The 24,042-nt window shown below is 41.2% G+C and overlaps 1 protein-coding gene across 3 annotated transcripts in view; it reads left to right on the top strand.

Moving 5' to 3' along the window:
• TMEM232 (transmembrane protein 232) overlaps positions 1 to 24,042 on the top strand; it is a 212,682-nt gene that overhangs the window by 102,908 nt on the left and 85,732 nt on the right. For all 3 annotated transcript variants that reach the window (XM_084778162.1, XM_084778164.1, XM_084778163.1), the window contains exon 13: positions 22,683 to 22,930. In XM_084778162.1, the coding sequence (XP_084634288.1) occupies positions 22,683 to 22,930 (248 nt within the window). The remainder of the gene's footprint in view (positions 1 to 22,682; positions 22,931 to 24,042) is intronic.

Genomic DNA, 24,042 nt, shown 5'->3' with positions numbered 1-24,042 from the left:
TAAGGCACCCAACCCAGGCAACCAAGTGACTGATGCGTTCTCATCGTCTTAAGTGTGAAACAATGGTTACCATTTTAACATGAGCTGATCCAATACCTTCTTTTTATAGATGTTCATCCTTTTGGCTAATACAGTGAGAGAATGAATGATTTTTTTTTCTGAGAAAATAAAAATGATAGAGTTGATTTAGTCTGTGTAGGAAAGTAAGATGAACGTATTCATTATCACATTATTTAACACGGCACTTAATCATGGCAACCTGTGGACTTATGTGTGGCTATTTGCCGTTGGGAATGTGTCAGACGACACCACATGCTGGCGAGGATGTAGAGAGAGAGGAACACTCCTTCATTGCTGGTGGGAATGCAAACTAGTACAGCCACTTTAGAAATCTATCTGGTGCTATCTCAGAAAACTGGGAATAGGGCTTCCACAAGACCCAGCTATTCCACTCCTTGGAATATACCCAAAAGATGCTCCAGCACACAACAAGAACATTTGCTCAACCATGTTCATAGCAGCCTTATTCATGATAGCCAGAACATGAAAACAGCCTAAGTGTCCCTCAGTAGAAGAATGGATAAAGAAACTGTGGTACATTTACACTATGGAATACTACTCAGCTAATAAAAATAAGGAATTCCTGAAATTTGTGGACAAATGGATTGAGCTAGAAATGATCATAATGAGTGAGTTAACCCAGAAGCAGAAAGAGTTAAATGGTATATACTCACTTATGCCTGCATACTAGCCCAAGGGGCATGTCCCATGAAATTCTTCACTAACCAGGAAACTGGGACAGTGGGGAGGACATCCTATTGGGACTCTAAATAAGAGAAGCATGGGAGAATGGCAAAGTTGAAGGATCCAGACGATCCTAGAAACCTACAAGAAGAAAATTATGATAGGCAGATTTGGGCCCAGGGGTCCCGCTCAAACTAGGGCACCAGCCAAGGACAATACAGGCCGTAAACTTCAAACCCCTACACAGATCTAGCCAAGGGACAGGACATTCTCCACAGTAGAGTGGAGAGTGGGGACTGACTTTCTCACGAACTCTGGTGCCTCATATTTGACCATTTTCCCTGGAGGGGGAGGCCTGGTGGCACTCAGAGGAAAGATAGCAGGCTACTAAGAAGAGACTTGATACCCTATGAGCATATACAGGGGGAGGAAGTCTCCTTCAGTCACAGTCATAAGGGAGGGGAGTAGGGGGAAAATGGAAGGGAGGGAGAAATGGGAGGATACAAGGGAGGGGATAACCATTGAGATGTAATATGAATAAATTAATAAAAATAAAAAAAAGAAAAAATGTAAAGACGTTGTCAGACTTCCGTCCCGGAGCAGCCATGATCATAAATGAGACAATAGCATTTGAGATCTAACATCATACCATCACCTGCACTGGAGCAGATGACAGCCTGTGGCCTCAGTTTTCTTAGGTGCGTAGGAATTCTAGCCTTGCTCACAGGCCGAGCACTGCGGACACACACACAGGAGAGAGAAAGCCCAGTGACAGAATGCAGCGTGCCGGGGAGGAGGCCCTGCAGGCCAGTCTGGGGACAGTGTCCTTGGGTGACCTTGAGTGTATTTATACCTCAGTCTTCTGAAAGTGAGGCCAATAGTCCTCAGTGAATATGCTGCCTGTGATTATTGGGCTAATATTGTAAGGTAAACACAATTGTTGCTAAACAAATAAATAAAAAGGTAAAAGTTATGTTTTGAAGCTTTCAGCCTCTTAATATTTCTATTATGGAACTGTGAGTGAGGGGGCATTTATATTTAATATGAAAGTTTGACATCATATGTTGATAAACGCCACATGAAGAAATTAAAAGAAAACTGGAAAATATTGTGAAAGAATTGAAGGCAATCACAAGAAAAAGGGAACCCATTAAATCATTATTTCTTCTATAGTGGTTTCTTTGTGTCTTCAAGTTGTGAAAACATGGTCCATAGGTCAGAAAAACTTCGCAAAATTGTTGGTGTAATGCTGATTTTGGGAGTAGGACTTGTTACAAGATTCCAAAATAAGGAGTGAGGAAGCTGAACTGCTGTGCATCGGGCTCTTCTGGGGACGAGTCACTCTCTGGATGGAACTGTGAGAGAAATGCTGCCTGTGAGCGAGTCTCCCTGTGGTCGGCTTTCCATCTTCAGGCCGTGAGGGGAAGCAGCGCGGCTGACTGGCAGGTGGATCTGAGGCGCGCCCAAACATGCTGCTTGAAGTTTACTGTGAGGAGGGAAACTGTTTTGTTTTAGGTTTGCTTCCTTTAGAGGCATTTAGAAGCATGCTGATTAAACACTACACCTTGTTTACGTTCCATGGGCGTTTTACAGCTTGTTTATAGCGGTGAATTAATTGTTCACCTTCAAAAGTGACTGACTTTGTGCGGTAAGTAATTGACTCACCTGACTTGCAAGTTTCCTGTTCTCTGGACTTATTTTCACTCAAATCCTTTTCCTTAAATTAAAAATACTTTTGCATTTGCTGGATCCTTAGGTGGTTCTTACTGAATGACCATGTACGTATTTTCTAATAAAGGCATTTTGAAGTTGGTGAGCCACCCTCCTGAAAATACAGATATGGCTCTGCAGTAATGCTTTGTGTGCACAATGCCCTGGGAGTTTACAAAATGCTATCATTTCTTCCTGGTCTTATTTTCTGTCTGGTTAATTCCTCATCATCTTGAAGTAGACGTTTTTCTGTTGTTGAAGTTTCTTGTTATTTCTCGGGGTTAAATTAGTGATTAATCGTTCGATTGTGTAATTCACTATTACGGATTTAACAAATATTAGTAAGAGAGAAGATAATTGGCTACATTCTGTTCAGAGCATTGGCACGGCATGTGCGCCACATTCTTAGTACAGGAGAAACTAACTTCTCAGCTTTTTAACTCTCAGTGTGATGTGAGTGATAATCTGTAGGAACAATGTAGGATTAGAAAGGTTAGCAGACAGGAAGTATTTTTTCCCTTGGAAGAAAACAGACAAGTGACTGGCCACTGGAACTAAAATGTTTTAATTTCACCAATTTACCATTAGGCTCCAATTAAGTTTTATCTTTGTTGTTTTGATTGAGAACTCAGAGAAAAATGAGAAGAAAATATCAGATCAGTCATAGTGAGCACTAGCACATCGCTCGCCATCCCTCCACTGGGGACTTGCGACTGAAATTCTCCCCACTCTGATGTCTGTGAGCCTCACTCCTGACTTTGTAGAGACTGTCCGGGCCACAGCAGGAACGGCGGTCAGAGTTCTGGACAGCTTTTAACAGACTAAGGCGCGTGTCTTCCATGGAACTTTATTCTTTCCTTTCCTTTCCTGCTTGTTTCTGTGACTTGTTCAATTGTGCCCACTGCTCTCAGACCGGCTACCCGTTTTCTACGCCATCTCGAATCTCGAATGGGACGGTAGTAGAACTCAGCAAGCCAGTTCACCGCGCCTTCTGTATTTAGAATTCTGTTTAACGGCTGTCTTCAAGGCCGATCATTTGATGTAAGATGTTCTTGTTTCTCGAGCTTTAGTAAATATCTATAGATAATTGCATTTGAAATTCATAAGTCAATCAGACACAGCAAACATAGTAGATACTGGATGCTGCAAGCAAAGCCTCGGCACTCAGGCGGTTAGCAGACAAGGCAGACAGGGGACACGTGCTGAGGTGTCTGCGGCACTTAGAAGGCTTTAGAAGGGCTTCGCTCACTTGAACTAAGAATTGGGAGGCAAGTTTTCTTCAGAGAAAACTCTAAATTAGAAGTTTCTGAAAGCAGCTGTACTAATTTACTATAAAATTAAGTTAGTATTATATAATATGATGTACATATAATGCATATTAGGAAGACCAAAACACAGTCACTCTAGGCCTGCCTTATATCAAGGCTATTTAGAATCAGATAGAGCCAATTAAATTACTCAATGCAAAAATATGGTTTTTAGACACAAATCCTAAGGTATCTAGCCTATGGAGTATCATTTCATTTATCTTCCTAGTAAGATAGTACAATTGAAGGAAAAGTAATATGTTTCCTATAGGCTAATATAAATTTCAGGATAGCAAGCCCCCTCCGCCTTCCTCCTCAGGCCGCTGTTGCCTGTGTGTGCCCGTTGAGTCCATCTTGGCGACCCAGAGCCCCAGCACGGTGATTAGTGCTAGTGAACCAGGCTATGATCTAGAGTTATTTTGTCTGCCTAGTCACATGTGAATTCTTGGAAAAGATGTTTATTCCTCACGGGCTGATTATGGAAGGACTGAAAGGCTTGCTAAAGATGCTATGAAAGAGCTAGGAGGCCGTCAGAGTGTGGCCCTGGGTGTGCTTAACGGGAGCCGTGCAGTCTTTGCTGATCCAGTGATTGTATTGATCACTGAATAGAAATAATGATAGGTCCATTCCTAGGACTGTAGATTTTATGAGGCTGAAGAGCTACGTTAGCAATCAGTGAACGGAGAACACTGACACTGTTGGGGACAATGCCTCGGTTGCAGCTGGAACGAGTGTCTTGATGACAATGTAATTGGCACTGGGAAAGCAGCGCACCTCCCAAATGCTAGCTGTCACAGCTTGTTGGTGAAAATGACCTCTCAAAGGGTTGGAGAGAGGCAAGACTTTGTTGGATTTGAAATTCCAGACAGGAATTGTTGTTGGATGTGCCCTTGATTGGAATCATCAGTGAAACTGGAAAAAGCTAAATACAAAGCCTGTGATGAGAGTTCAGGTTGAGTCTACAAACAGGAGGCGTCCCATTGGCATTGCCAGCTACCAAGCCTTCAACTTCTGTGGCCATCTGCTTAATAAAGCTTTGCACATTGTAAGGATTTTATGTTTAATATTTTTAGAAACGTCAGTGGCAGCATTCCCAAACTTTTGATTTGCACTATTAGCCTACACACAGACTATCTGTTCCCTCAGGTAGATTGCTGCTTGTGAGTAAAACAAATCTCTTAAGTTACCACTATTAAGCAACAGTACTGATTTTGTATCAGTAAGAAACATGAAAAGAGAAGGTATATTAGTTTTTAAATTGGTATTTTAACTTTTGTATGTTCAGAGAGAACAGATACGGTTGAATATTACCTACACAACCGTGCGCTGAGGACAGTCTGGCTGAAGCAGTCAGGCTCACGTCAGTGTCAGCATCTAAGGTTTTGCTTAGTTGACTAAACCTATGATTCCTCAGTGTATTGGCTGTGTTTTGCCAGTTGGATTATTTCAGAGAATTGTTAACAGTTGTTTATTTTTCTTTTCAGAGACAGGGTTTCTCTGTGTAGTCCTGGCTGTCCTGGAACTCACTCTACAGACCAGGCTGGCCTCAAACTCAGAGATCTGCCTGCCTCTGCCTCTTACATGCTGGGATTTAAGGTGTACACCACTATTGGCTGGCTGGCAGCTCTTTTTAAAAATGCAAGTAAATAAATTCTAAAAATTAAAAAGTAAGAATATGAAAATATACTTATCAAGTCCTTATTAAATCTATTTAAAATATTTTAAAAACTTTATTTATTTATTTATTTATTTAATGTGTATGAGTGCTCTGTCTTCATGCACACCAGAAGAGGGATTCAGATCTCATTATAGATGGCTATGAGCCACCATGTGGTTGCTGGGAATTGAACTTAGGATCTTTGGAAGAGCAACTAGTGCTCTTAATCGCTAAGCCATTTCTCCAGCCCCTTAAATATATTTTTAATTAATAGAAAAATGCAAAGAAGTCTGAAACAATAATCTCCACATAAGAATTTTAGTATACTACCCAGGAGACATAGCCTCAAAAATGAGATCAATAATTTAAATGATAGATTAAATGTATAGGTAGCACCATCAAAACACATTGCACATTCTTGACACGCATATAGACACCATTTTATATTAGTGAGAAATGAGTCATTGCCATCTTCAACTAGCATTTGAGCTGCCACCTTTGTCATGACTATGGTCAGTGATGGGAGGCTGCAAGGTAGGAGAACGCTTGAGATGATGAACTGCTTTGAGGACGGCTTTAGCTGCCTTGTGTAGTTTGGAAAATAGTTTGGATTATGCAGTCGTAGGCATTAATTTGAAAGGTACATTTAGGGCAGTGAACTATAGATAGTTGATTGGTTTCACCAAAATAAAGAATTTAAATGGAGTAATTTGTTTGGAGAGAAAGCTACCATCATTGAATTTTAGTTATTTGGTATATATATATATATATATATATATATATATATATATATATATATATTTATATGTATATATATATATTTATATGTATATATATATATTTATATGTATATATATATGTGTGTGTGTATATTTAAGATAACGAATTATTGCTTTTTGAAATTGTGGTATATAGTGATCGCTCACATTTAATTTGAAAGTCTTTTATTGACGTCTTTGCAAAACTTTCCCTATCCCAAGACTTGACTTGATTATACGACTTCACTTGTATAATGGCAAATCTCCTGCAAGCCAAAGTTTGAAAGATGCATACGAAGTGAAGTGTTTTGTGTCTTCTCTGGAACCTTGCAACTGTCATGTCCCAAAGTTCGCATTCAATATGAGATGAAATAAAACATGGCGCCACCAAGTGGAGCCTTTCTGGCTCATCCGCTTCCTCCCCAGCACTGGTCAGTCTGCAGTGAACCCAACAGTGCAGAAATAAACATCTTTCTGCTGCTCCCAACTCAAGCTACTGACCTTGAAAGGAGGAGTCAAGCAAACAGTCGTGTGACGATCTGCCTGTAGGTGTGACATTCCCACACAGTGAGTTTTGAGTTTGAGAGCTAATCAAATGGAATTTTGTCCCACTACGCCGTTTGTATTTATTACATTTTTTTCTTCAGTTTTTGAGGTAAGGTTTCATTGTGCTCAGAATGACCTCAAACTTCCTTTGTAGTAAACGTTAGTCTCGAGTTCCTATCTGCCTCTACCAAGCAGCAAAATTATATGCATGCTCCATTCTTCTGGTTCATTCTTATTATTTAAAACAGGTAGTAACAGTATTATTAGAACCAGTAAAGCATTTACTGTGTCCCCTATATTAGCCTTAATTACTGGACTATCATTTAATTACAGCGTATATTACTTTTACCTTTATTTTACTGGTGTGGAAATCGAAAATTTAAATGAGGATTTATATTTTCTCCAAGATTAGCTAACTCTCTTTTTGGTATGCAATTACCCATACTGCTTGAAATCAAACCTATGTTATACCTTGACTTCCTTTCATCTTCCGAAGTCCTTTAAAATGTTCAAGTGTGTTGTGCGTGCATGTATGTGGGCGAGTAGAGCATATACATGCTTGAGCCAGCTGTGGGGAGTGAGCCAGTAAGCAGCACCCCTCCATGGCCTCTGCCTCAGCTCCTGCCTGCAGGTTCCTGTTCTGTTTGAGTTCCTGTCCTGACTTCCTTTGGTGATGAACAGTGTTGTAGAAGTGTAAGCCAATAAACCTACCCCCCCCTGCGCCCCCTGCCCCCCCCCCCCCCCCCCGGTTGCTTTCCTCTGAAAGTTCCTTTTTGTTACGGCTTTCTACCCAGAATCAGTAACCCTAACTAAGACAGAAGCTGACACAAGATACGGGATATCGCTGTGACAGACCTGACCATGTTTTTGGAGGACTGTGGAAGGACTTCAGAACTTTGGACTAGAAAAGCCACTGAGAGTAGAGAGCCCAGAGGACTGAGTGTTCTGCAGGAGCTGGGAAGACAAAAATGTCGAGAGCAGTGCAGACAGTGGAGGCGTGGCTTGTAATGTTTCAGAGGGGAAGTTTGAGTCTCTTAAAGATTCTGTTGGGGCCATTTGCGATTTAAATTAAGAAACTGTGGTTCTGGGCAGCTGGGGCCGAGGAATCAGCTGCGATTAACAAGATACCAGAACCTAAGTGAAACCTTTGCTTTGTTGGGACACTCGATGCTGGTCGGCTGGAACTGAGACATTATCGGTGATTAAGAAGAGACCAGCATCAGTGAGGTGAAGTCTTCTGGGAAGTGTTTCCCTAGATTCGGCACCTAGAAGCCGCGCTCCAGAGGTAGTCAAGGCTGTGCCGCGTGCTGCCAGATGAACTGGATTATGTGTAAGGGCCTCCCAGGTGGTGCTGGTTTTCACAGGGCAAAGGGGTCCTACAAAGCAGCTGGGGCTTGGCACTGTGAGAGGCCATTGGTGAAGATACAGCGTCAGTAGGAGCCTCAGGATTGAAGGGGCCATGCAGAGAGCTGAGGCACCACGAGGCAGGCCAGGAGAGGCTGGGCCAGAGTGCAGTGAGCTGCAGGAAGAAACCCCAGCATTTTGGAGATGCCAGAGCTGTGGGACAACCAACAAGGGAAACAGGAACTGAAGAGTTTCCCCCGTGAGCCTATCAGACGAGCTGTGTGCGCTGCAGCAAACCCTTAGGAGAAGCCCAGACCTCGGTGAGTAATCCCAGAAGTCTAACACCAACCGTTAAATTGTTGGAGCTGGTTTTACTTTGTTTAGATTGTGACTGTGCCCCGTTTTTCCCTCTTGGAATAAGACAGTATTTAACTTATTTTGCTTTTACGTGAGTCTACAGTGGAAAGACTTTGAACTTTTAAGGAGATTTTGAAGTGCTACAGAGACTTTGGATTTAAAAGAGAATTTGGATGTTTCAAAAAGATTGAATTTTTAAAGTGTTGGAATTTGTAAAGATTATAGGCCTTTAAAATTTTTAATGCAGTTTTTATTGTGGTATTTATTATATGAGATTTTTTTGGGATGAACAACAGGAAAGGTTATTGCTAAATAGTGTTGCATTGGTTTATCAAGGGTTCAGTTATCCTGGCTAGTTTTATGTCAACTTTATGCAAGTTAGGGTCATTTTGGAAGAAAGAAACTCAACTGAAGAAAATGTTCCTACTAGATTGTCATGTGGCTACAGCTGTGGTGAATTTTCTTGATTGGTGATTGCTGGGGGAGGGCCCAGCTCACTGTGGGTGGTGCCACCCCAGGGCTGGTGGTCCTGGGTGCTGTAAGAAAGTAGGCTGAAGGAGTCACTAGGAGCAAACCTGTTAGAAGAATGCCATCATGCCTTCCGCGTCAGCGTCTGCCTCAGTTTCTGTCCCATCTGAGTTCCCGTCTGGTTTCCTTTAGCGATGAACAGGGATGTAGAAATGCACGCAAAATAAACTCTTTCGTCCACAAGTTGCTTTTGGTCATGATGCTTCATCACAGCAATAGGCACCCTGAGACAGTGGAAAGTCTGGTTTTCTCTGTGGATGGAGGGGTATCAGGTCCTTTGCATGCATGATGAGACAGTGGGCCCTCTGTGTGGGTGATGAGACAGTGGGTCCTCTGTGTGGATGGTGGATAGCACTGGTATATAGGAATCATCTGTGATAGAAATGTTTTCTTTTTTAATACAAATACAGTTAGTTTTCACCTCTTTGCCATTTGGATTTCCTTCGTTTATGAATTGGTAATTCAAAAGCATTTTATATTGGTCTCAGGTTGTCTGTATTGTTCAGTCATTGTTACGAACTCTAGATAAAACAACAACTTCTTCTTCTTCTTCTTCTTCTTCTTCTTCTTCTTCTTCTTCTTCTTCTTTTTCTTCTTCTTTTTCTTTTTCTTCGTCTTCTTCTTCTTCTCAATACAGGATTTCTTTGTGTAGCCTTGGCTGTCCTGGCCAGCTTTGTTGACTAGGCTGGTCTTGAACTGACAGTGATCCACCTGCCTCTGCCTCCCTGAGTGGTGGGATTAAAGGCGTGTGCCACCATGCCTGGCTTAGATATAACTTTTTTTCTGAATGGTTATACAGGACTATTTCTACTATTTCTATGTATTCTGTGATTTCCACGGACCTTGTTTTGTGCTGTTCATCTTCCTCCTCCTCCCATTGCTTTTCTTGTTTAGCACTATCTTACTTTCTGGTGTTAAACAGTGTTGCAGTATATGGTTTTAATTTTTCATTCACTGTAGTCTGACACTTTTATAGCCTTGTGTCTAGATTTAATTTTTTGTTGAAACAGAAAGAAGTAAAGATACACAGATTAAAAATGTTTAGCTCTGCTATATCAAAGCTGAACACTTAAGAAGTGAGTATATAAAGAAAATACTTAAGAGACTAAGATTTCATACCTTTATCCCGTCTAATCACCTTGTTCTCCTTAAAATAAGGCATTTTTCCTGATTTCTCCATTTTGTTTATGTGAGTAGATTCATATATTATACAACTAGTATTTGTCTGTGCCAGCTAATGTATTTCCCAGATTCATCAATATTCTGTGTAGCAATTTAAATGGTGGCTCAGTATTCCATCCTATTAATTTATAATTCATCTATCATATTTCCTATTGATAGAGATGTATTATATTTTCCACCTCAGACTATTCTACCAAAGCAGTCTTGTACAAATTTTCTCATTGTCAAATAGCTGATTCTTATTTAACTTTTAATTTCAAAATTAGCATAGAAGACATTACGTATCATTGTGGCATTTTCAAGGTTTGTTTTAGTAGCTGCTTCCACCTTCTTCTGGCTCTGCCCCTTCCTCTTTCAACCGTTGCTTGTAACTCCATCTTCAGCCCTCTTTCTGCTTTTAGGTCACACATGTTTTGTGTCCCTGCTTCTTCCTAGGCACCGAGTTTTATCTTCTTTTGCTTTCTTTTTTAGTTTTGTAGGCTAAGCACACTTTTGCATCCATCTATATACAAACATGTATACATTACAAGGTAGGATCTACATATGTGGTTCTTGTCCTGAATTTGCGTCATTTTATTTAATATTATAATTTTGAGATCCAGCTAATTCCCACCCGCCAATTTTCATAAGTCTGATTTTCCTTTATAGAAATGCTGATATTTAAATAGCGTTTGTCATGAAGAAAGTGGAGTTTTATGTTGATTGGCTAGAACTGGGTATTGAAGAGTGAAAGGACTGGGTCATAAGAAAGATTCTAGTGGATGATGCCAAACGCTTCCTAGGCTGAACGGGAGGTCTGGCTGCCTCACCCTTATCATGGGTTAATTACAGAAGGCTTCAATTATGTGCGTGTATGTCAGCATGTGTTTGGGTGTAATGGGATTCAGGTAGCAATGAATTTTGTAAGTTTTCATTTATTTCAGGCTTAAGTTTTCAATTTAATTTTTTTCTTTTCTTTTTTTAAAAAATTTAATTAATTCAGATTACAACTCAATTGTTATCCCATCACTTGTATCCTCCCATTCCTCCCTTCCCTCTCCTCCCTCCCTCCCACCCCTCCCCCCTTTGAGGATAGATGTGAGGACATCCCACTGGGACTCTAGGTAAGGCAAACATAGGAGATGGGGAAATAGAAGGACCCAGAGAATCCTAGAAACCTACAAGAAGAACATCATGACGGGTGGATCGGGGCCCAGGGGTGTCTGCTCAAACTATTGCACTAAGCAAGGACAATACAAGTAGTAAACATCAATTTAATTTTTAAATGCTGTCTTAGTTCCCTTGACTGTTCTTGTGATAAAATACTTTGATGAAAACAGCTTAGGGGAGAAAAGTTTCAGCTTCTGAGTCCTGGCTCCAGCCCGTCACAGCAGGGAAGCGCAAACGACAGGGGCCTGAGAGAGCTGGCCATGTTATATCAAAACCAGAGAGGACCGAGTCAGTGAATGCATACTGGTCGTCAGCTCCCTGTTCCTTTTTTATAGATTTTATAACCCAAATCCGAGAATGGTTCTGCCCACTGCCAGGCTGGGTCTTCACCATTGATTAACACAATCAAGACAACCCCCCCCCCCCACACACACAGACATGCACACAGGGCAGCAGAATCGAGGCAGTCTCTCATTGAGACTTTTCCTAGATTATTATTGGCTGTGTAACACTGGCATCAAAACTGACCACTGCAGACAGTTTTGTAGCTGATTCTTGGCTGTGTAACACTGACAGCTTTGTGGGCTGAGATTTTTCCAGGGACACAGATAAGATGAGAATTTAAGTGTCCAGTCAACTGCTTTGTTATAATTTCAGAGTCTTCTTTTTTTCTTGCCTCATTCTTATGTCTTTGGTCATAAAAGGCTATTCTAAGTTCATTTGATGGTATAGATGTTATAGGCTTTAGGAGAAATAATCTGTAAACTAAGGCCATGAAAGTCTTCGTACTTAATATTCAACCACTCAAAGTAGCTGGCCAAAGACCCCTGAGCACCCCTGGCAGTCTCAGCTTCTGTCTCCCTCTGCTGCTGGTATTGCGATGTGGAATTTAGATTTCCTGCATTCCAGGGTATTCTTATCCTTCCGTGCCACTTTCTCAGGTAAGCACACACATATCCAGTTATATTTTTATGCCCTTCCTTCTTACGACAGTTAATACAATCACACTGAGACAGCTAACCCGGCATCCCATAGACAGTAAAGCAAACCAAAATCAGTTTGTAGAAAATGAGAACATTCGACCCACAGGTTACTGTGCAGAATGTTTTGGCTCCATTAAAAAAAAACCGTATTTTTAAATCAGAAGGACTTGGGAATATTTTGTAAGCAAGCAACCTTTATCTTATAGTAAAAAAACAAACAAACAAACAACAACAACAAAAACCACACACCATAGGACGGACCTCTTTTATTTCTTCCTTTGAGCACTCTGTTGATAACAGACATTTACTTTAAAAAACAAAACCAAAACCAAAAACCAAAAACAAAACCCTCCAAAGTCCATCTATTTATTCCTATGTGTCCCCATGCTTCTCTGACAACTTGCTTATGCATAAACTCCACAGGCCCATCTTACATGTCTTCTGTGACATAAAATGTCTGGAAGATATTCTTTTTTTAAAAAAAAATATTTATTTATTTCATATACAATGTTCTGCCTACATGTATTCCTGTGCACCAGAAGAGGACATCAGATCTCATTATAGATGGTTGTGAGCCACCATGTGGTTGCTGGGAATTGAATTCAAGACCTCTGGAAGAGCAGTCAGTGCTCTTAACCTCTGAGCCATCGCTCCAGCCCTGGAAGATGTTCTTTATGAGCGACTAAAGTGAGTGTGTTTTTAGCCGCCTCCTTTCTAATCCACGTGAGTAGGAACATGAAACACAACACCTGCACAGTGAAGGCTCGTGACATCTAGCCTAAGTAAAAAGTGTATCACATGCTCAATTTTGGTATTGCTAGTAACTATGTCTATAACACACGCTTTGCTCTGTCCTGCCCCAAGTCCTTGCTTCATGTCGGACAATACTATAACTTACAGTGAGTGGTAAGAAGCTTTTATTATAATCTACTGTGCCTCGTATGGGGAAGGTTTGTATTAGAATGTTGACAGAGGTAAATAGAAGTCTTATGCACTAAAACCAAATATGTATTTCATATGCTAGATTTTAAAATTTAATGAACAATTTTTAAATTTAACACATCAACTCATCTTCAATGCTGGATAAACCCACTGCTAGCTACATTATGTACGGCCATGAGGTGCGTGTTTTTAATCCATAATAACATTCTGCCATCGGTAATATTGCTGTATCTGTTCATGATATTGGGTGCTTTGGGAGATTTGACGAGAGGCAAAATAGCTAACAAGAATATTTGAAACAAAAATCAATTCTGCATAGATTCCTAAACACAAGTCCTTTGTGCAACAAAGTGAATATAAACCCCATACCTGTCATATATGCAGAGTGGCATCATAAACAAATTTGCATTAACCTGTTGTGTTTGAAATGTTTCCAGAAAGACTTGTGTTGAGCAAGGCTTCTCTGCCGGTGATTCTGTAGCATAAGTTGACACATGCCCGAGAAGCCATCTTGTGTAAAGGCTTTCTGCCCTCTGGTACACCACCCATCAACGGGAAATAGGCACAGCTCCGATGAATATAAGACTTTCCTCATGAGTCTTTGGCTCATTCGGTAAAATCCTTTGTGGTTATAATTTCATGGCAAGATTGTTAAAATTGATTTTATACTTCATGACGTTTTCATAGCCTGACTGCAGCCTGTTGGGCAGAAAGGACGGCGGTCAGTCTCGATTAATCTCTTAGTGCCTGTCTGTCTCCCCCCTCACGTCTGACTTTTATTTTGGCATAAATGGGAAATCTGGGTGTGGAAAGGTAGATATGTTTTTGGAGAAGTGCTCTCCTTCGAGTCTCAACAACAAAATGCGTAAGTCACAGTACCATGTTTAAGGCAGCAGTGATGCTCCCGGAGCCTGCGCAGTACACAGGCGGGGCCAAGTACTACTAAGGGTCATCCATCTCTCCCACTTAAGCTGCAGAGCCCTCCCAATGTCGTCGTTGCCAATGTGGCTCGGGGGAAATAAATGGCAGGTGGCTCGCGCCCTGTTGGTGAGCGTGACACGAAGGCTCCACTGCGGGCACTACACCATGCTCTTTCTGAACTTAAACATAATGGAGGAGCTGACACTGGAGAGATTCGAGGTCAGAGAGAGCTAGAGAACACAGCCGACTTCCGTGTTTAGCATTTACGAGAACGCTTGGACTGGTCGTTCCGTCTTCAGCTCAGCGGCTGTGAGAGGTGTGCAGAGAGGCTGAGTAACCAACAGCAAACCCCACGACTCACGAGTGGGAAACACAGCGTTATCATTCAGTTCTTTAGTCCTGTCCATCAGTTGGTCTTAAACGTTAATGCATCTTACAAGGGTGGAGACTGGCGTGTCTCACGTGTAACGCTGTAATGAAAAATGATGCCCGTGTGCACCAGAATTATACTGACAAAGAACGACCCGCGCTGCTCCTTCCTGCGACTGGAATTCCTACAGAAAGTGACAATTATGTACTGAAACTTGGAAAAACATTTTTTACAAAGCAAGTTAAAGTAATACCAGTTCTATATTACATAAGAAAATTTAGAGAGATGTCCTCTGTCACTAGGAATTTGAGTTAGCTCAGATTTTGTTGTGGCTTTTTTTTTTTAAATTTTAATTTTATTTTTTTGTTGTGGTTTCTACATTTTCTTAATTGTTGATTCAAACTTTGAGACTCTGGAGAACTTTTTTTTTCACCTTTTGTATTGCTACTATATCCTAACTCCCTGGGAGAATGTCTGCTTTGCTGACTTACCGCCTCCCTACCACCCTGCCTTAATTCCGCCTTCACCGTCTTTATTTCCACTACAAAATCAAAGGGCGCCATCTGCTCTCACCCGTGGCTAGAACATGTGTGCGGGAGAACTCCCCCTCAGGAATCCCACTCTTATAATTTCAATTCTAGGTTACATAGACACTAAAAAATCGTCACTTTCCCCAAACAAAACGAAGCATTAATAGCCCAATAAACATACAACCCTGACCCATTAAAGCATATTATATAGACACCATTGAAAAACAGGGACATAGCAGTGAAAATTAAATCCCTACAGAATGGTTAAAGACGGGGAATGAGACACGGCCCATAGGCAAGCTAGTGGTAGGAATGCAGTTTGAAGGATGGCTCTTAATACTTTGTTAACTGTGTGGGCAAGAACTGAGGACTGGTTTGTGGGTGGGGAGCACTTAAATGTTTGAGCAGTAGCACATTAGAAGGAAGCCGACGCAGACCACGGCTCTAGAATGACAGGCATGACCTCATGTGGTGAACTTCCTCGCACAGATGTCACTTCGGGACTAAATGGGCTTTGAGAAGCCAAAGGCCGGGCCGAGTAGTTCTCAGCGGCCATGAAAGGAGCTGAGGTCTGTTAAGACTGACGCCACGTGATCTCACGTAACCCTCCTAGGCAGAACAAAACTCAAGAGAGGTTACATCTCCTGAGTTTCCTGGGAATACGGAAAAGCAAAACTTAATTTCAACTATTTCAAACTGTAGAGCCTGTTTTCTTTCCTGGAAATTTCCAGGAAGAAACTTAATCTTTTTTTTTTTTTAACGTATCTTAATTTAATTACAATTCTTCAAGCCCTTCCTTCCCTCATTTCTCCCATACACCCCTTTTCACTCTCCCTCAAATTCATGGGCACTTTATTTAATGGTTGTTATTGCACGCATCTACATCCCTAAATACAGCCTGCTCAAGCTGAATCATGCCGTTCGTATGTGGCTTTCAGGGTTGACCATTTGGTACTGAATACCCAGTTGGTGTGCTTTGCCCAGGGGAGACTATTTCTGCCAATCCCAGCATTCCTTAGCTGCCGGCAGTTCTTTGTGTGGGGTCGAGGCCTCATGGGCTTTTCCCCATCCACTTTGGCATGTCTATTGGTGTTGTCCTTGTTCAGCTCATGTTTATGGAAGGAGCTTCCGCTATTACGAAGAGCCGCAGTGTCACGGCAAACTGCCCTGTCCTCTGGCTCTGATGATCGTCCTGCCCTACTTCTGCAATGTCCCCTGAGCCTCAGGTGTGGGTGTGTGTTGTAGATGTAACATTTGGAACTGGGCTCCACAACTCTTGTGTTTTGATGGGTTGTGGTTTCCTGTAGAGGGTCCCATCTGTTGCAAAAAGAAGTTTCCTTGATGAGGGGTAAAGACTACGCTTATCTGTGTTGGTAAGGACAGATGTTTAGAGTGTAGTTAGGGACTAGTGAAGAGGTATTGCAGGATCTCCACGATGCCACCATCTCTGAGTAGCTGGGGTAGGATTCCAGTACCAAGCTTTTTGTTGTTTCTGTTATTGATATCCAGGTTTAACTCTATGGTGACCAGAGAGGATACAGGGTGTTATTTCAATTTTCTTGTATCTGTTGAGACTTGTTTTGTATCTGAGAAAGTTCCATGGGATGCTGAGAAGAAAGTATGTTCTTTTGTTTTTGGGTGAAATGTTCTGTCAGGCCCATTTGATTTACATAATTGTTAACTCCAGCATTTCTGTCTAGTTTTTGTCTGGATGACTTGTTTATTGGTGAGAATAGGGTATTGAACTCACCCAATATCACAGTATGAGGGTCAAAATATGATTTAAATTGTAGTGGCATTTCTTTCATGAACTTGGTTGCCCTTGTTTGGTGCATAAATGTTTAGAATTGCAATATCCTCTTGGTGGATTTTCCCTTTGATGACTATATAGTGACCTTCCCTATCTCTTCGGCTTAATTTTGGTTTGAAGCCTAGTTTGTCAGATCTTAATGGCTACGCTGGCTTGCTTCTTGGGTCCATTTGCTAGAAATATCTTCTCCCCACTCTTACCCTGAGGTGATGTTTGTTCTTGATGGTGAGGTATGTTTCTTGGATGCACAACAGAGTGGTTCTTTTTCTGTGTCTTTTTACCGGTGGACTTGAGGTGATGGATGCTGAGAGTGGGACTGGTAGATAGCTACTGCTTCAATTTGTTTTTTAATCACAGAATGATTTTCTTTCTCCATCTATTGTAATTGGAAGTTTTGCTAAGTGTAGTAGTCTGGGCTGGCATCTGTGGTCGCTCAGAGTTTGTTGGACATCTATCTAGGCCTCTCTGTCTTTTTCAGGTCTATTGGGCAGTCAGGTGTTATTCTGATTGGCCTGCCTTTATATGTTGCTTTTGTTTTTCTCCTTGTAGCTTTTAGTAATCTTTGTTCTGTAAGCTTAGTGTCTTGGTTATTACGTACCGTGGGGATTTTCTGGCCCCGCCTCTTCAGTGCTCTGTGTACTTCTTGTAGCTTGATAGTTAGACACTATTTTACTGCAGGTATTTTCTGTGCCTTTGACCTGGGTTTCTTCTCCTTCCTTTATTATTATTCTTAGATTTTTAAAAAAATTTTCATCATGCCCCAGATTTCCTCAATGTTTTGTGCCAAGATTTATTTTTGTGTGTGTGTTTAGCATTTTCTTTGACTCAGATATCCATTTCCTCGCCTTGTCTCCAATGGCTGAGATTCTTTATTGTATCCCTCGTGTTCTGTTTATGAGGCTTTGCCTCCGAGGTTCCCGTTCCAGTTCCCAAAGTTTTCATTTCCGGTTTTCCCACAATTTATTTATTTATTTATTTTTATTGATTTTATTTCCTTTGCAAGTCTTGAACTGTTTTGCTCATTTCCTTCCACTGTGTGTGTATGTGTGTGTATATTTTCATAAACTTTATTCATGGATTTAGTCATATCCTTTTTAAGGTCCTTGAACATAATTATAATAGTTATTTTGAAGGGTTTGTCCTATGTGTTAGCTACATTGCCCTTCCAGGGCCTACTGTAGTAGGGTGCTGGGTTCTGCTGGAGACACATTGTCCTGCAGGTTAATTGATTACATGTTTGACCTGGCATTAAGGCATCTGAGTTTGGGGTTGTGTAGGTGTTGATATGTGGTCTTGTCTTTGTTGGGTGGGTGTTCTGTTCCTTGATTGGTGTTGTCTTCTCTGGGTTGTAGGAGAGAGTGGTGGCTATGGCTGCCTACAGGAAGTGCTTCTGAGCTCCTGCCAGATGTGGCCACTGGGGCCTCTGGTAGGCCCTGCTTCTAGGCGTTAGGGGCTGACACCATGGGATAAGGGAGAGCGAGAAGGGAGGGTGGTGCTGAGGGCGACCGCAGGAGGGAGGAAAGTTGCCAGGAGGATCTGTGGATTTCCCAGGGAGTGGAGTCGGAGGGGAGGAAAAGCCCCTGCAGACTGTCTGCTCCAGGGCTGCAGATGAGAGTGGGGCATTGCACTTGGAAGACAGAAGGAGTCCCCGGCTGGTGCGGCCCGCAGGTTTCTAGGCAGAGAGCCTCATTTTCCCTCGCCACTGGATCGGATTCTTCAGGGAGCCATTGGTTGGCTGTAGGGCAGGTATATTGCTTCCATCTTGTAGCTATTGGGAAGCGAGCAGCATGAGTTTGACTGAACAAGGATTTATGAAGCCCGGGGCCTTTGGATGTATGCCAAGGAGTGTATAGTGGGGTCGTATCGGGGATTTATTCTTAGCGTTTTGAGAATTCTCCACGCTGGTTTCCTTCATGGCTGCACCAATTTGCAATGCCACCAATAGGATTGCAGTGAATGAGGGTTCCTTTTACCACACATCCCCTGTGTGTGTGTTTGTGTGTGTGTGTGTGTGTGTGTGTGTGTATGTGTGTGTTGTCACTTGTTTGTTGATCTTCACTATTCTGACTGGTATATGATGAAATCTGAAATGTGTTTTGATTTACGTTTCCCCAATTGCTAGGGATGATAAACATCTTTTTTGAGACACTTCTTAGCACCCCCCGCCCCCAATGCCTTTGTTTTCTTCTTTTGAGAACTCTCTGTTCAGGTATCAGGCCCATTTTTTTCAAATGAGTTATTTGTTTTTTCAAATATTTATTTTTGAGTTATTTAAATATTGTAGATATCAATCCTCTGTCAGCTGGCAAACATCCTCTTCTATTTTATGGGATTTCTCTCACTGTGCTTGCTGAAGTTTTTCAGTTTTATGAGGATCCATTTGTCAGTTGTTGTCTTTAATTCTGGGGCAGAGGGAGTCTTATGCAGGACAGGCCAGAAGGATGGGTCCCGGCAGAAGCATGGATGGTGGCCGCAGCGCATGTGGCCAGATGGCACAGCATCACTGTGTGTGGTCCCTGCGTTAGATGTGGCAGGCTGGGGAATGGTGCGGATAAGGGGTTCAGGAATGGCCCCCAGGCTGGAGCGAGGAGAAGAACGCAGGCCGTCTATATGGGTGGAGGGGCTTTATAAACATGACTGAGATGTGAGAAGGCCTAGGACATCAATGAGGGGTTTTCCCTGAGCTCCCGACAGGGTTACCAGAGGAGAGGTGAAGGAACGCCCGCATCTTGATAAGCCAGCTGACAGCTCAACCCACCTTGAATAGAAGAACGTGAAGAACACACAAAGGAGACACGATGAAACCAGCATCAAAAGTCCAGGCTTAGATCGATGCAGCCTTCCGCAACAGTGTTTTATTTTATTTTATTACTGTACGTGATGTTATAAGAAGACATTGTGTATGTGGGTCTGGATCCTAGTGTGTTTGCTTAGTCATTTAGTCTGCCTTGCTAATTTGCACACTCATAGTGAAGTCTTACATATGTGCTATCATGTGTGCTACTACATGCTTTAAAGTGTTTTACTAATGAGAATTAAGACAGGGGTGGTACGTTGAGGACACAACCCAGGTGTGACTGACATCTTACTGAGGAAGCTGTAGACTCCGAAGAGTTAAATAATGTCCTGAAAGTCATGGCAGCTATCCTGTGTCCTACACAGTCTGACTTCCTGTTTCCAGCTGAGCGCTGTGCCCAGGACTTTGGGTCAGTAGGCATCAGATTCAGTTCAGCTGTGTATAGTCTGAATCGTATGCTGGTTGAGGTATCTGGACACACTTGAACTTAAATGCTTTAAAAGTGGATATAATGCAAGGAGAACTATTGGTAAAATTCTCTTTTCTGAAACAGCACACACACAAAAAAGGTTCCCTGCTTTGATGATGTCACCTATTAACATTTAATTTCATTTTTTAAAAGTTGGAAACACTATGTATTTTTAAGTACGGTTCTTTGAAATGCACGCATGCTGCATGTTCGTGGAATAACTATATCAAGCCAACTAACATGTTTCACACGGGTCACATTTTTGTTGCCGAACACTTAAAATCCCCTCTCAGCGTTTTTCAAGGAAATGTGACATAATTATCAACTGTATTCACCAGCCTGGAAATAGATCTTTTGGAATTACGCCTCCTTTACAACCACAACTTCCTGTTCTTATTTTAAAAACATAGAATGTATTTATTTATGCTCATATATGCATGAAATACAACTTTATATCAGCAGCAATTCAATATGTTCATAATAGTTTATCTGAACAGTAGACCAGTGGGAGTTTTTAAAATTTAAACTTTAATAACATTTTTGTAAATTTTTCTTTGGCACTTTCACCCATGTACATAGTACATTCAGGTTTTTGTCAGCCATAAACTCTTCTGTCTCCCTCCTAGCCCCACCAGCTCCCCATCCATCACCGACTAAGGACACGCCCAGTCTTGAGCATGCGCAGTGCAGGCAAACAAACTGTGAGGTCATGACTGGGATGTTGTGTCGTGCGGAGTGTGTAGTGCTTTGTAGACCTGGTCTCTGCCCTTCAGCTTTTACGCGCTTTTGGCACTGTCCCTCGCAGTGTTCCCTGAGCCTTCAAGAGGATGGTATAGCCTGCTTAGGGCTGAGCTCTCAACTGCCACTTAATTCTCCACACGTGAGCGTCCACGAGTCTCCGTATTCACTGCAGGTCATTACAAAGGGAGGCTTGTGTTTTACGTGGGTTCTGGGGGTCAAAACTCAGGCCCTCATGCTTGTCACGGGGTTACTTTATTGACAGAAGCATCTGCCATTAGCTCTGACCACTCCCATAAAGTTGATTTATAACAGGCATTTCAGGCATCTAAAATGGATCATAAGTGGTGAGAGAGAACCATGGGAAGACCAATAATATTCAATAACAATGTAACATGGAAATAAAAATAAACAGCACCCAACTTGTAATATGAGCGTTTGTAAAACATAGCATGTGAAAATTTAAAATCTTCATTTCCTATTACAAAGTGAAGCCAAAAAAATAAGTCTCTGAATATTTAAAAAATATTTAGTTAGTCTTGAATAGTATAAAAAATATGTTGTAGATTTCAAACAGTATCTTATTTTGAATAAATTTTGTGGAAATGTTTTGGATTTTTTTGCACTCTTTGGCATATGTCACTAATTAGAATCTACATACGTTGAAATGTAACATGGTACATGATTAATATGTATAGTTTTCATGTTTTATGTGTCATTAAAGTACAATTTAAAAAACAATGAATAAAAAGCCTAAAACATTTTCAACTGTAGCTGAATGCAAAGCTGTTGGTTCTACATTTCTTTTGATGTAAAAATCTATTCTAAGCCAGGCTTGGTGGTGCATACTTTTCATCCCAGCACTCAGGAAGCAGAGGCAGGCAGATCTCTGTGAGTTCGAGGCCAGCCTGGTCTACAAAGTGAGTCCAGGACAGCCAAGGCTACACAGAGAAACCCTGTCTTGAAACAAAACAAAACAAAAATCTCTTCTATAGAAATGTTCTGTTCACTTTAATGGGGTTTTAAGCGATAAGCAGGGCAAGGAAAGGTACATGTGATAAAGTATAAAGTACTTCAAGTGCTTGTGTTTATGAAACTCTTGTATGTTTTATATTTAAAATGCAAATGTTATTACATTAAAAATTACCTAACTGTGAATAAATACATAATTGTTCTTGTTACTGAGTATTGTTTTTTAAAAAAAATAGGGACAGCAAACCTCTTTATTGCAAAGGTTATTTTTCAAAAATTAAATCACATTTGTTTTTGTTGTATGTTGCACATGCATAGGTGTGTGTGCACAGGTGTGCTTGTGGGGGTCAGAGAGCAGTGTGTAGAAGTCCACTCTCTTTGTCCATTGAGGGGCTTCTGTGGATCAAACTCAGGCAATGAGTGTTTGTGGCAAGAGCTGTTACCGGCCCAGCTCTTTCACTGGCTTGTGATATATATATATATACACCACACCACCACGCCCAGCACGTGGTTACTCATTTAATAGAGCAGGGGTGGGGGGTGGTGGGGGTTGGGGGGTGGTAGCACACATCTTTAATCCCAGCACTCGGGAGGCAGAGGCAAGCGGATCTCTCTGCGTTCGAGGCCAGCCTGGACTACAAAGTTAGTCCAGGACAGCCAAGGCTACACAGAGAAACCCTGTCTCGAAAAACCAAAACAAAAAAAAAAAACAAAAAAAAAACAAAAACCAAACCAAACCAAACTCATTTAATAGAAAGGTGTCATTGTTAGTCAAGCAAAATAAACTATACTTTATCTTTTATTATATAACTTTGGTTTTTTTTTATGCAATCATATTCCAACTGCTTTTTTTTTCTCCCCCAAACAGGCTGAATTAAATGACCCAGTTGGCCCTTTTGGTCGGGACGGCACAAAAGCGACACCAAACGAAGGAGAAGAAATTTTCTCTAAGTACGTTGGGTGGAGGATCGCCAACACCCTCTCCAGCCTCTTCTTCCCCCCTCCGGATGCCCGTGCCCTCCTTTCAAAGAAGCCGGTGGAAACAGATCTGCCAAGAGAACGCACGGTCAAAGAAGAGCAGCCCGCAAAAAAGAGAGTTCTACATTTTATTGTAAAGTAAGCGAAACCGTGTTTTATTACTCTAACGCATGACAGTATCGCAGGTATTGGGGCGGGGGAGGGGGCGCTTCTCACTTAACTCAGTTTCTCCCTTTCAGTTCTTGGCGCAGCCGCCTCCGAAAGTGTTTTTTATCCTGAGGAGGACCTTCTCCTTCTCAGGTCCTCCGTGTTTAGAATAGAATCGGCACGTAGTGCAAAGCAATGTCAATGTGATTCCTGTGTAGGAAGAACGCAAGTAAAAACAAAAACACACACCCAGTGTTCAAATATTCTGACTTCGTTTTTAGACTTGTTTGCATGCATACATACATTATATACACATTCCGTGTGTATTAAATGCATGTATCCCAATAGCCTTAAACAGTAATAATTTGATAAGTTGCAAGTATAAAGATAGTTACTATGTTTTGTACCTTGAATACTTGTGTTTTTAAATTTACTTCTAATGTCTTAGGAGAATGTAGACTTGAGATAGATTGATTTAGGTGAATATTTTCACTATGCATTTGATGTATCTTCAGTAATAGATACCTTCAGGGTCTTAAGATGTTATTACAAATGTACTTAGCTATTTCCCCTCTTGCCACTCTTCTGGTATATTAAAAAAAAAAAAAAGAATCCACTGTGTATCTATACTATGGGCTGTGGTTTATGTTGATAAATATCCCTGTAATGCTTTATTACAACAGAAGACTTTATTTATTTTCAATCCAGCTCATTTAAGGAACATATCATATTATCTAATTTTTTTGCTATACATTTTGACAAAAATCACAGAGAACGCATATATATTAGTATTTTTAGCAATTCATTTTTTGTTGTCTCCTTTCTTAGTTGGGCAGGGTGTTTATTAATGACTGATAACTATTAGACTGGACTGATCTAAACACAGCAAATAAATTTAGCTGCTCCAAATTACATGCTGATAATATATCTATAAACTTAGGTTTAATTATGTATTTTATTCATATTACTACAAATGACGTATTTATTACTTGACTGAAGTATTGCTGATTTTTTAATATGTACTGAATATTAAAAAATCAGTTTGGCCCTCACAAATGAGAGTATGGGGATGCACATATGCCTGTGGCTGACAGACTGTCCTT

Source organism: Acomys minous (assembly GCF_964271855.1).
Source record: "Acomys minous genome assembly, chromosome: 4".
Lineage (NCBI taxonomy): Eukaryota > Metazoa > Chordata > Mammalia > Rodentia > Muridae > Acomys > Acomys minous.
Note: the sequence above shows the minus strand (reverse complement) of the source record. Positions and strands in the feature narration are given on the sequence as shown.